The sequence below is a fragment of the Hippopotamus amphibius genome, chromosome 3 (genome assembly GCF_030028045.1).
Source record: "Hippopotamus amphibius kiboko isolate mHipAmp2 chromosome 3, mHipAmp2.hap2, whole genome shotgun sequence".
Lineage (NCBI taxonomy): Eukaryota > Metazoa > Chordata > Mammalia > Artiodactyla > Hippopotamidae > Hippopotamus > Hippopotamus amphibius.
The window spans coordinates 170,871,617-170,885,044 of NC_080188.1; the positions used below are offsets into that span (position 1 = coordinate 170,871,617).

At 41.0% G+C, this 13,428-nt stretch overlaps 1 protein-coding gene across 5 annotated transcripts in view; it reads right to left on the minus strand.

Moving 5' to 3' along the window:
* Positions 1-6,304: 6,304 nt before the first annotated feature.
* Positions 6,305-13,428, minus strand: part of AXDND1 (axonemal dynein light chain domain containing 1) — a 75,451-nt gene continuing 68,327 nt past the window's right edge. For all 5 annotated transcript variants that reach the window (XM_057730098.1, XM_057730101.1, XM_057730099.1 and 2 more), the window contains 3 exons: positions 11,018-11,100; positions 9,122-9,372; positions 6,305-6,511 (listed from right to left, as the gene is read on the minus strand). In XM_057730098.1, the coding sequence (XP_057586081.1) occupies positions 6,441-6,511; positions 9,122-9,372; positions 11,018-11,100 (405 nt within the window). In that variant the 3' untranslated portion in view covers positions 6,305-6,440. The remainder of the gene's footprint in view (positions 6,512-9,121; positions 9,373-11,017; positions 11,101-13,428) is intronic.

Sequence of the window (13,428 nt, forward strand, 5' to 3'; positions counted from 1 at the left end):
AACACTTATCTGATACATGTTGCTTAGAATCTGAAGCATCACTATAAATATGGGGCTGGTGTATTTTCAGTATAGAATTTACCAGTTATTTATTTTTAAACACTAATAACATTATGTGATCTATACATGCCCTAATTTAAGTCTTACTTTCCATTAATTTGCCCTATACAAATAGAAATATATAGCTACAGAAAAATTTACCCAAGTAAATAAGAACACATAATGAGGTATATAGAAAATTCTCTATAAACTAAAAAAATTAATAACACATTACTGAAACTACAAAAACATGACTAAAATCATGTTAGTAAAATGTTACGTATAATGGCAATTTCCATGCTGCTTGTACAGAGGAAAATGGTGGTAACTATCCCCAGTGCCTCACTATTTGGTGTTTTCTATGTCCTTCAAACTCCCTCTTTATTCTTCATGTTATTTGATGTTATTATTTTATATTGGGTAAAGGGAATCAACTGTGTGGTGACAGATGGAAAATAAACTTTTGGTGGTGAGTATGCTGTAGTATATACAAAAGTCAAATATAATGTTGTACACATGAAACTCATACAACATTATTGATATATAATATTGTTACCTTAATTTTAAAAACTTCCTAACAGTACATTATAATAAAGCAGGATATAATGATGCCAACCTTAGGGTCATCTCTGTCATACACCTCTAGGCTGCCTCCTCATCTCCATTCACAGCTGGGAAAACTACACATTCTCGCACTATCTTACTAGCTTAGGACTTTAGCCAAGCAATGCATCTTCCCAAGATTACACAGGACTATTAGATGATTTCAAAACCTACATATTCACACAACCATGCCAAATTAATTTATTGATATAACAATCTGCTTATAAGGTTACTAAATATTGAGACTATAACTTTCAACTTTGTTTCAAAAGGCTGTTTCATCCAATTCTGAAAAATATTTCCACATCTTATTAAAAGTCTTCCCAGTCCCTATTCCCAAAGACCATACTTTTTTGTGGAGGAGAGGCAGTGCTGAAAGCCATGGACTGAGTTGTCTCTGCTGGAGGAAATGGAAGATTGTGAAGCCAAAGGAGCAGGAAAAGCTCTAAACTGTGCAGAAGTGCCAAAATACAAAATGTGGAATCCTAAAGGCTGTCGAATCCAAGTAAGCCAAAGGCAGGTAATGAAAATTGCCAGAGCCAGGAGCATGATGCCAGAGAGAGGAAAGCAACCACTGATGAGGCAGTGATAGGAGAAGAGTTGGGTGGAACTCCTGGGTGATTTCCTAGAATGTCTAATCTATTAGGGTTTGCAGTTTGTTTTGTGGACCAGCTAGGGCATGGTCATAGATGGTCCAGCCCATTTAAAGGGCCAATGGAAATTAGAACATGCCTGAAGTGGGAAGTATTTCTCATTACCACTGTGTTGGTGCATACCCATCCCAGTGTACTGGTTATTGAAGTTAAGGTGGCACAGGGGAATGTGTTGGTCACTTTTCACCCCCCACAGATGGTTCCTGATTTCAGGGCAGCAAATGTTGGCATGAGCAGTGAAGGAGGAGGTAGGGTCATGCAGGTTCAGGCATAACCAGAGGCAGGAACAGAACAATAAGTAAAAGCCAGGGTAATAATGCAATAACGGCTTTTATGACCCTTAATGATTCCTTATAGCATGGTTCTTTTGTTAAAGGCAGATTTGCCTCTACATCTGGGGAGTGCCTATGGTATCACCCACTGGTTGGTCTCCCCTGACGTTGGTCTCTAGTCAACATTTAAATTGCTCATTACCTTGCAGAGGGCACCTTCCAGGTCTGCTCGGGTGATCTATGGTATCTTTAGGCATTACTCAGATGTTAGGGTAGGAGGGCTTAATGGGAAGGGATAATGGGCATAAGCTGCTAAGAAACTGTGTTCTAGGTGAAAGGATATAGTGAATATTCAAAGGCAAATTTTTCAGAATTTGTCAGTTTGGTGAGCTGACAGTGCTGTCCACAAGATCCCAGAAGTGGAAGTCTTCTTTTGAGACCCAGGTGCTACATTCCAGCTGGTTACTGATCTTGAAATGATAGGTAGGAGACAAGCTGGACAGTATAGTCCAAAACTAGGATACATACTAGGGAACAGTTTTTCTCTGGAAACTCACTTTAACATTAACAGTGGCAGTGTCTTAGTCAGTTCAAGCTGTCATAACAGAATACCATAGACTAGGTGTCTTATAAACCACAGAAATTTATTTCTTACAGTTCTGGAGCCTGGAAAGTATAAGATCAAGATGCCAGCAGATTTGGCATCTTGTGAGGGCTCACTTCCTGGTTCATAGCCGGCCATCTTCTCACTATAACCTTACATGGTTTAAGGGGGAAGAGAGTTCTTGGGGGTCTCTTTTATAAAAGCACCAGTCCCATTCACGACCTAATTCACCAGTCTCATCATGACCTAATCACCCACCAAACACTAATACCATCAACTCCAAATATCATCCCAATACCTACCTTCTAATACCATCACACTGAAGGTTAGGATTTCAACATTTGACTTTGGGGTGGGAGAGGGGGAGGACACAAACATCCGGTCTATTGTAGACTGTAAGCTGATAAAGGGGATACATGTTCTAATTTGGTACTGGAGTACACCACAAGCAAACAACATGGTTGTGAGAGTGGGACAAGTCTATGACAAATTAATTCTATGACAATGGTATTCCAAGGCATTTGGGGATTGACAGTGACTCTGCATTTATTGTGCAGGCATGTGAGTTAAGGGCTGGCGCACTGCAGGTTGTTGGATCCCAAGTCACCAGGAAGAGGTTATCCTTTTCTCATAGAATGAGAACAAATAATCTTAAAATTTATATGGAACTACAAAAGATCCAGAATTGCCAAAGCACCCCTGAGAAAAAAGAATAGAGCTGGAGGCATAACCCTCCCAGACTTCAGACTATACTACAAAGCTACAGTAATCAAAACAGTGTGGTATTGACATAAAAACAGACACATAGATCAATGGAATAGAATAGAGAGCCCAGAAATAAACCCATGCCCCTATGGTCAATTAATCTTCAATGATAAACAAGAATATACAATGGAGAAAAAACAGTCTCTTTAAAAGTGGTGTTGGGAAAGCTGGACAGCTACATGTAAAATCAATGAAATTAGAACAATCCCTCACACCACATACAAAAATAAACTCAAAATGGTTTAAAGACCTGAATGCAAGACATGACACCATAAAACTCCTAGAAGAGAACACAGGCAAAAAACTGACATAAATCATAGCAATATTTTCTTAGATCAGTCTCCCAAGGCAAAAGAAGTAAAAGCAAAAATAAATAAATGGGACTTAAATTTAAAAGCTGTGGCACAGCAAAGGAAACCATCAACAAAACGAAAAGACAACCTTTGGAATAGGAGAAAATATTTGCAAATGATGAGACCAAAAAGGGGTTAATAACCAAAACATAAAAACAGCTCATACAACTCAATATCAAAACAGAGAGGGTCATCCTAAGGGGGTTTAGCAGGCCTTCCTTAGAACTTCAAGGGCAACCCCAGCTCACCAGTATATCAGGGTAATGCTGGAGCTCTGCAGTTTGGACTCCCCTGTATCTGGGAGGCCTAGCTGGTCATTTTGACAATGCCTGTGCATTCCATATCTTTGGGGTTCATGTCTGGATGATACAGTATCTTCCTACTCATTAGATTGCTCCTGGCTGCTACAATGTTCTTTGGCAGAGTCTATCTGGACTGTGAAGTTTCAGATGTCCTCTAGAATTTTGGCTTGTGTGTCAGTGCACTTGCTCAGTATTTGAGCTGAGCAATAAGTAGAGAATGTGGAAGTCAAATCCTTTTAAATAGAGGTCATCAGCTGCGCTTCTAGCTTTTTCTGAGCTTGGAAAGGAAAAGTAGCATTGTAACTGAGAGCTTGGACTCTGCTGTCAGACATACCATTTGATCCAGACTCTAAAATTTACTAGTTGTTTAACCTTGGACATGCAACTTCTCCTAACATGAATGGGGATAAAAGTAGAACCCACCTCACAGAGTTGTTGTGACCAAACATGATAATATGTGTGAAATATCTACCAAATACACAAGATAAATGTTCAATAAATCATAACTATTACTATTTTTAGCCCAGTAGCTCTAAATGGCAGTAATTGGACTCATCCAAATAGAAGCCTGGCCTCTTACATAGGTTGTTCCCATGCTTTAAAGGTAGCCAAGATGGCCAGGAGCTCCTGTCCCCAGGGTGGTTAGTCTTGAACAGAACCAGCTTAAGAAGTTGCATATGAGGTCTCCTGTATTAGAATCCCACCGCTGCAATATTTCAAGCATTTGTTTCAAAGGTGTAGAGCTCTTTAGCATGATAGCAAAAGCTAGACAGAAGAGAGGTATTTCTTCTCTTGCTGAGCAATAGTTCCAGCCAGAAATCTGACACGCCCCTCTTTCTTATCTAGGCTTGACTATTTGAGTGGCCGGAGTGGAAAATGGCAGATGGATTACCCGCTGAACCTTGTGAACTCCTGGATCTGCTGGACATCTGCGATGGAAATATCTTGTCTGCCAAAAATCAGTTTGCCTTGGTGAGACATGATAGAAACTGTTAATCTTATCTTCAGACTTTCAAAAGTGTTTCTAACAGCTGGCCTACAGATAGCCTAAAGTATGCCTCTGTCAGATCAGGGGCTCATGGGACCCAACCCCTGCAAGCAGGTACAAGAGGATGCTCTCCAAACAAAGGCCACTGCAATCAAGAAAGGTGTGCAGGAGCCCTTTCATCAGTCATTCCAGAACAACAGGAACACTGCCCAGGCCAAATAACACTGCTGTGTACTGGGATTGTTTAGGGAATCTCTGGAAGACTGCCTTCATTGGTCCTGTTCTTAGATGCACCATCTTAGACAAGTTGCACCCTTCAGGTAGTCCTGCTTCTTGAAAACCTGTATGTGGCAGAGCTCATCTCTGAGGCTGGGGGATTAGTGGGCTTGCTCAACAGTCCTGAACAGGAGATTGTCTTGAGGCTGTGGCAGACCTTGCTGGAATGAACTCTCCATTCTCCTGAGGCAGAGGTAGAAGTCCTGATGAACTCTAGACACTGCTTCCCATCAATATGGCCACAAAGGACCTCAGCCTCAGGCACAGATAGCAAGCACTCCTGTTTTGGAAGTATGCAGGCCCTAGGCAGCAGGGCTACAGCAGTTACACTTCTAATTTCAGAGCAGCTCCTCTGCTTCCTGTGGGAAAATGCTGCTCGCAGGTGGCACACTTATTTGGAATTCCAGAAGTGGGCAAATAGTGCTCTAGAGATTTGGGGTCTGTAAGTAGAATTCTCAGCAGTCTTTGAAAGTGAAATGTAAAATGTAGGTTACCCAGGCAATATCTGAGTCATTGATCTCCAGCTAGGAAAGGCCAAGAACAAGAGGAAAGCCCAGTCAATGTGTGCCAGAAAGTACCTGACAAGTGACCTGACCACAGTCAAGTCAGTAGGACCATAGCATAGAACCAGAACTCATGGGAGAGAATCTCATGGTGCCCACACGCATGGAGTAGGTCTGGGTGTGTGGTGAAGAGCCAGGCCTGGTGGACTGGGGAATTGCTCATGAAACTTCCTAAGATCCCTAAGACACTACCACCTCAGCTCCCCAGGGATGTAGAATGCATCACCACTGGAACATATTTTTACAGCTTAGTCCATCTCTAATGCCTAAATATATACTGGATCACGAACAGAGCAGACAAATGAGGCAATAAAAGCAAAAAGTGGAGATTCTGGGTGACTCTTCAGCAACACTGGCCCCTGTGAAGGAAGCCATCTGAGCAATGGCTGGTGGCCCATCACCACTGTCAACCAATCCAGACACAGGTCCAGAAGCTGGGAGCTCTGGCGCCAATCAGCTCTGTGACCCTGGGGAGTCTTATACCCATTTGGGGCCTCAATGTCATCCTCTGAGAAACAGGGATAACAGTGTCTCCTCCACCTACTTTGCAGGGTTATTATAAAGACCAGATAAATATTAAGAATGCCTGAAATAAGAAATCTGAAAACAATACAGAAACCTAAGAGCATTATCAGGATCCTCTCCTTTAAGTTGAAAAAATAATGCTTTTTACTTGTATTTGCCACTCTTCCCTGCAGAGTTCAAAGTCCCCAAAAAGCATTATTGTCTTGATAGAAATTGACACTTTTCATAGACTTCTGCTGGGAAATCAACTGAAGAGGCTAAAAGACCTTTGCACAAACTATTTTTAATCTTGGAAATAAGCTAATGCACTGATTCCCTACAGCCATCACTGTAACTTTTAAAGAGAAAATGTTCATGAGTTGTCTGTCACGGCTTTTCTGGTAGCTGTTGCAAAGGGAATCCCTTCAATTGAGCCACACTGTCAGCTCAAAAGTGCAGAGATATCTGGGGTGGATACAGTGAAGGGAGCTGTGGTGAAGCCCAGCATCCTGTGCTTGCTATTTGGGTTCCATCCTGTAAGTGGGTCTAGTCCGGGTTCTGGATTTCGAACCCTCCCTGCGTAGTACCTCTGAAAAGACAAAAACAATGAGTGTAGTAACAGTATCTTATATTTACTAAGGGCTTTTAACTTTACAAAGCATTTTTAAAATTCTGTTCTGCATGAGTAAGACACAAGCTACAAACTAGGTGCCCAAAATTTGACTCTACATTGGCTATTGGGATTGAGAATGCATTTACTTGAAGTTTAAATATAGTCAGTTAGTGGGTCCTGGTAAAGGGTACTATGTGGTCAAGGAGAGAAGAGAAAGAAGAAAAATATTTCTTCCTTCCTTCCAGTACATACCCCAAGCTTGGTGCGAAAAGGAATTCCAATAGAGCTAATATCCAGAATCCTCCCATATCCATCCGTGTACTCCTGTTTCTTTGTCCCTCCCTCCACTCTCCCGTGCACAGACCCTACACAAGCCCCAGCCTTGGGATGGGTGCAGGAGGACTTCTGCTGTCAAGCCTGCTCTCCCTGGCTGCTCCACAGCACCAAGCTTCTCAACTGGAATCCTTCCCACTGCCTGCTGTCATCTTCATCCCACATTCAACGGTCACCTTGTTCACACCCTGTCTTGTCCCCATTCCAAATCACAGGCCTCACTTGGATCAGACTGAGCTATATTCATCTTTGTAAACTCCCCTCTCGGTTCCTTTCTGCACTAATAACTCAGAGGGCAGTGATTTGCTAATTGTTAAAAATAATGACATAAAACAAAAATAAATGTCTGTCTACTCTATCCAAATCTTCCCTTTACTCACCATTCACAAGGCTCCTTCCTTTATCATAGGATTTTCCATTCCTTCACTGCACAACTACCAGAAGAGAAGTGATCTTCCTACACTAACTCACATAAATATGACCACATGCGTGTCACATCGCTCCAGAGGTGTCTGCATTTTTTTAAAGGAGCTGCCTGCTAACTCTAAAGAATGGCTAACTTGTGGGGTTTTGGGAGAAATGTTCAGGTCACCTGCATGGCATGGGGACTGCCTTGCTTAGCAGCCATTTCGCCTAAGGTTTACAAGGCTTCTCATCCTCTACTTTTGAGCCCCTGGCAATGACTCTGATGGGGGTGTGTGAAGGAGGAGGAAGAGTGGCTGTGACCTTGTGTAGGTTATTATTTGCAGGTTGGGGCCTAACTGTATATAGTTATCCTCTACCTAAAATTAAAACATTTTAATTCTGGATTTAAACTAATCTCCAGGACTTTTATGGAAATGGACAAAACTAAAGTCACTCATTCCATGTTGAGGTAACTGCTCCAGTTTAACACGTAGACCTTTTGTGTGATTTGCATACAGTATTTACTTTTCTGTAATTTGGAACAAGTCTAGTTTCCAGATTATCAGGATAAAATTACACCACAATAGGAGAAGATAAAATTTTTCTTATAATTCATGAAAACTACTTCACATATATTCAGACCTAAAGCTAAAGGATTTTCCCACCTGGAATGATTAACATTTTACCAGTTCAGAATTAACAGAAGGAGAGAAAATGGGCTCAGACTCCTCTTCCAGTATTGATATGATACACCATAGCTAGGCCAGACAGGGACCGGCTAACTCACTGCTTTGCTGGGGGCATAGGTAGCGACGAGGTGACAGAGAAAACAGAAAGTAGATATCTGCTCAGTACAATCCCTGGCACCAGGACTTGCCCTAGCAACAAACCACAGGTTGAAAATGAAAACAAAAATCAAAAAATAGCCTCCAATACTGGGGACATTAAGAACTATTTGAGGGTAGATTACAGATTAATTACAGATAAGAAAATCAAGAGTTGAATTCCTTTTCCTGTAGAATAGATTATTTTCATCACAGACAATCCACTAAGTACTAAAAAATAAAGACAAAATGCCCCATAAATCTCCATCAACCAGAGACAATGTATATCAATGTTTGGGCATATTTTGTTCTGGTCTTTTTTCTGGCTTTAAAAAATTGTGTCATATCCTGTTTCCTGCATTTGATAATTTAACATAAGAATTTCTCATGCCATTATAAATTCTTTGTAAATATCATTTTAATGGTTGTATAATATTCAGATATTTTAATGTAGCATAATTTATTTAACCTTTCTTCCATGATTGGAGAGGTAGGTTGTTTTTATTTTTTCTTCTTAGATACAACAATACACTGAACATCTTTGTGCATTAATTTTTGTTTCTGTATTTAGGATTATTTCCTTAGACTAGATTCTCAAGAGTGAAATTATTAAGTCAAAGTATATGTATATTTTTAAGGCACTGCCATACATACACTCAAATTATTTTCTGAAAGAGCTATATCTGTATGCCTACTCACAAGTATTATCTGTAAAACTAACTACTTTGTCCCCTCTGGCCAGCATTGGTATTCTTTATTTTTAAAAAGCTTTGCCAGTTTTATAAGTAAAAATTGTGTCTAATATTAGTTTATTAGTTACCATTGTTAGTCATTTGGTTTTCCTTTCCGTAAGTTGTCTGAACAAGATAATTATATGACTACATCTGTGTGCATTCCTAGGGGAAGTACAAACTAGTAGATCACCACTAACAATACCAATACTCTTCTAAAATATTTATGATCCAATCAAGTTTTCACTCATAAATACAACCTAAATAAAGCAAAATGAGAAAGCAATTCTCACCTTTCTTTGGAGATTTTGAGCCTCTTTCTATTGGCCTGATTTCTTCTTCTTCCTCTTCTTCTTCTTCTTTTTCTTCTTCTCTTTCTCCTTCATTTTCTTCTTCTTCTCCTTCAGACTCCTTCTCTTTATACTTCATCAATATTCCCTCTAGTTCTTTCTCCAGTTCTTTATTTCTTATAAGAGTATAATGAAGTTTTTCATTCACATCATCAAACTTCTCCTCTGCTTGTCTGGCTCTGTTTTCAACCTCTCTGATGTGGACAAAGTCCAAAGAAACACAATAAAAATGCAAAGGTCTGAAAAAGTATCTTTCATATCTAGAAACTCATTGTCCAAAAAAGGCAGTGAGATTAGAAGAATATATCTGAACAGTACAAATAAGGGAAGCCAGCATCATTTTTTTTTTTTTTTAAACAGCAAACATTTATTTCTCACAGTTCTGGAGGCTGGGATGTATGAGATCAAGGTGCTGGTGTGATTCTGGTTTTGGCGAGGACTTTCCTCCTGGCTTGTGGACAGCCACTTCTTTGCTGTATCCTTCATGGTGGAGAGAGAGGGGGCTCTGGTCTCCTCCAGCATCAATGTTTAGCCAAGAAGTGGGGGCCTAGGAGCTACTCTGGATGGTAATGTCAGAGTTGCAGTCATGATGTGATTTAAGAATACAATATATTTATCATTTCTTAGTGAAATCTGACTTATGGGCATTTGGAAGTCTCCAGCAATAGCCAAGGAACGCCTTTCCAGTGGTTAATCTTGGTTTCTCTTTATTGATATGGTCCAACAAACAAATAAAATAGTGTCCCTTCTTTTCCAGCACCTTTAAAACCAGATCTTACCATCAAGAAAACCAGTTTGAAGTGTGTTTCTTAATTACTAGGACACATGTTATATGTCTATATTCTCTTCTCGTAGTGTTCTTAGCTATCTTAACTCTATTGTCCTTCCTACAATTTGGGAAGGGTCCTGCGGGGCTCCTGGGCACAAAGCCTTTCTGTGTCCCCTATTTCTTTGACTATAGGAAACAGCCTTCATTCAGCCTCCATGACCTTCCCTGAGTTCCAATGGGAAGATTCAAGCAGTTGTTAATTAGGGAAGGGAGGGGATGCAAGACCAGGGAGAAACAGTCAAGAGCAGCCTTGGGGCAAGGTCCTGTTTCTCCATCAACAATACACACAACATATCTCTAAGCTATTTTGCAAATGTTGAAACCCCCTCCAGGTGGGAGAAGTCAATGATTAACGATGGTATGCGGCCCACAAGCATGTGGGCATGTGGACCCCAGACCAGTTGGACTTGAAGGTTGATGATGTGGACTCCTACTCACCTCACTAGCAATCCATCAGAAGAATGCAAGGCTGTTACTACCTTGATCCTTGTTGCATACCCCTGACCATGAGCCCCAACTATAAGACCTCTCCCTATTCCCGAGGGAGGGGAGCACAGTTCTTGAGGCACTAGACTACTGCATTCCCCCTTTGCCTGGCAAAGTAATAAAGCCATCCTTTTCTACTTCACCCAAAGCTCTGTATCCGAGATTTGATTCAGCACTGGTGTACAAAGCTTTCAGCATCATTTCCAGCACACAATAGCTTCTCCCAGTTCCATTTATTTCTCTAGTTCATCTCTTAGAAACATTCTGAGCTGGATCACTCCTAACACTCTTCTCCCACCCCACATATATGCCTGCACACTTGACTTCCTCCATCTTCACTGTGGCTGAGGACAGATGCCCCTACTGGAGCATTGCCTCTAGCAGAAGATTTGAGGATACTCATCCCACTTGTAAGGAAAAAGGAAGCAGGAGAACCAAAGGTAAGCCAGGAAGCATGCATTTCTCAGCTAGACCTCCTGGCCAGCAATCTTTGTCTTCTTACCATTGTGGTGTCTCATACTTACATTAACTTCTCCTGCATGCGTTCAATTATAGCCATTGCTTCAAGATACTTTGGGGCCAATGTTCCGTCATTAGCTGATTCTCTCTGACAAAGAAAGTATGTACTATGAATGAATGGACAGTCCCAACAATAAATAGCCTCCTTCTTCAGGATGTTCTGGACCAAGCCTTCTTTTCCTACTATTCATCTTTATATGGTAGATGATTAAGCACACTCAATACCAAAGAAGAATAAGGATTTCCTGTGGCCAAATACCATACCATCTTGCAAATTATTCATACTCAGGTGAACATAAATTTGATTAGAGTTGTAAAGAAGAAGCAAGGAAAACAATATCAACAAAAAGAAGCAGCGAAAGAAGAAAAAGTTTAAAAAATAAAGAGAAGGGTTTCTCTAATCAAGTCAAAGATCAAGGAAATTAAATACATTTATCTTATTAACAATTTACTTCACTAAGTACATAACAAATTGCAAATTGCCAGATTCAATAAGATCTTTCAGTTCCTTAGGGAACTTCATAAGTATCAAGGCAGAGAAAATAGGAAAACAAAAAAACAATAAAAACCTCTTTTACTTATTTTGACTCTAAATATATTGCAGAAAACAAAATAAGAGGAAGATAAAAGAGAAAGTTTAGAAGATAAAAACTATAAGCATATTTTAAAATGACTATTATGAGACATTTTCCCAGAACTGTATACTTCTAAAAATCTCATTTATCCATGTTTCCCAAATAGGGGCAAGTAAAAGATAAACCCCACATTATAGATGGAAAGGGAGCTCTAAAAGGATAGGCAGCCTGCCATAATCACAGAATGATCTAGCAGATTAAAGCAAAACCCTCCTCTAGGCCTCTCCATCCTCAATCACACATTCCATTGCACTATGCTCGCTTTTTCTAAAAGCAAACCAGTAGAAAGAAGAAACCTTATCAAACATTTTCACTTTTACTCTAGCTCTTTTAACTCTCTTCTCATTTTCCCAGTCACATATTTTCCTCTTTCTGTTTTGCTTCCCTTTTGGGGCAGTTTGTCTGGAAAGTAAATGCTGTCATTGTCCAGCCTGGACCAGCAACATGTGACGTGGCTGTGCCTATACAGCACATGCTACTAATTTATTTGTTCTTTGAATCCAGAAGAAAGGTTTTCAGAGCAGAGGCTTCTAGAACTGCAATTCCACACATGATTTATATAGCACGAAACAGTTTTAATTATAGGTGGAAACCAAAGCAAACCAGGACTGTACTCTGTTAACTGTGTACATTTGAGCCTTCCCACTCTCTCCTCATTGATTCAACAGATAGGTATTTAGTTACAATGTGCGAGGAAAATATCCCTCTGTTTTGACACCAGCAAGTACAGATTAATGTTTTGTGGCCCATTTTGAACGCTTCAATAGGAAATTCCCATGGTCCAAGATGCTGGACATTGGGCTTCCAGAATCATGGCCTCCTCTACGTATGCCAGGTGGCAACCTTCCCTGCATCACCCATATACTGACACAGATGCCTCAAGGCTAGTCACAGATACTGCCTTGGGCCCTCTTCTCATATTTTGAAGCTTCCTCTGGCTTTTATGCTCTTTCACCCGCTGTGTAATAGAGACAGCCATGGGCCACACGCCTCTTGGAAGCAATCACATCGGACCTTCCTTGTTTGTGCCAACCTGCTGTAGCTTTGAGCTAGTCTCTCCATCTGACTCCAGTTATGCCTTTGGCCTTTTGGGCTTGGTCTTCCTGAGGTTTGACTCTACTCATGGGCTTTAGGTTAGACTAACATCTCTGGCTCGAGACTATTTCAGGGAGGATCTGACTCCAGACCTAGTTCCTTGGAATCCAACTCTCAGAACTGAACTCCTAGCCAGGCACGGTGCCCCTGTCAGCTCTGGACATCTTTTCTGGAACCACCAATTTCAAGGCCTCTTCCCTGTTGTTGTTATAAGATGGGTAAGTTAGTCACCGCTCTTAACACCTAGCCTGGGATACATGGTACTGTGGGAGGAAAACACAGGCTTCACCTCCTTCAGCTCGGTGAAAAAATACTGCTGATCCCCCAAGTCTGGCCCCTACTCTCGCTTCCAACGGAGCTCATAGGTGATTCCATCTTCCTCATACTTACAACTCTTTACAGACAGCCAGGACCTATGGTTTGAAGATAGGCCTAAAAGAGATTGTTTTTAACCTCTTGTTTGTTAGGGTAGCTGAGCTGTAGGCAACCCAATTTATGCAGCCAGGAGGCAGTGCTTAGGGTCCATCATAGCTCTGAGCACTTTGGGTAGCCTCAGGGAGAGCCTGATGGATTTAGTCACCCCATGTCTCCACCAGTCAGCTGAAATGTTAGAGAGTTCAGGCTGCTTCTCCTCCAGGGACAACTTTGGAATGATTCCGATTCAGATAGGGCCACAAGGGGTGCCC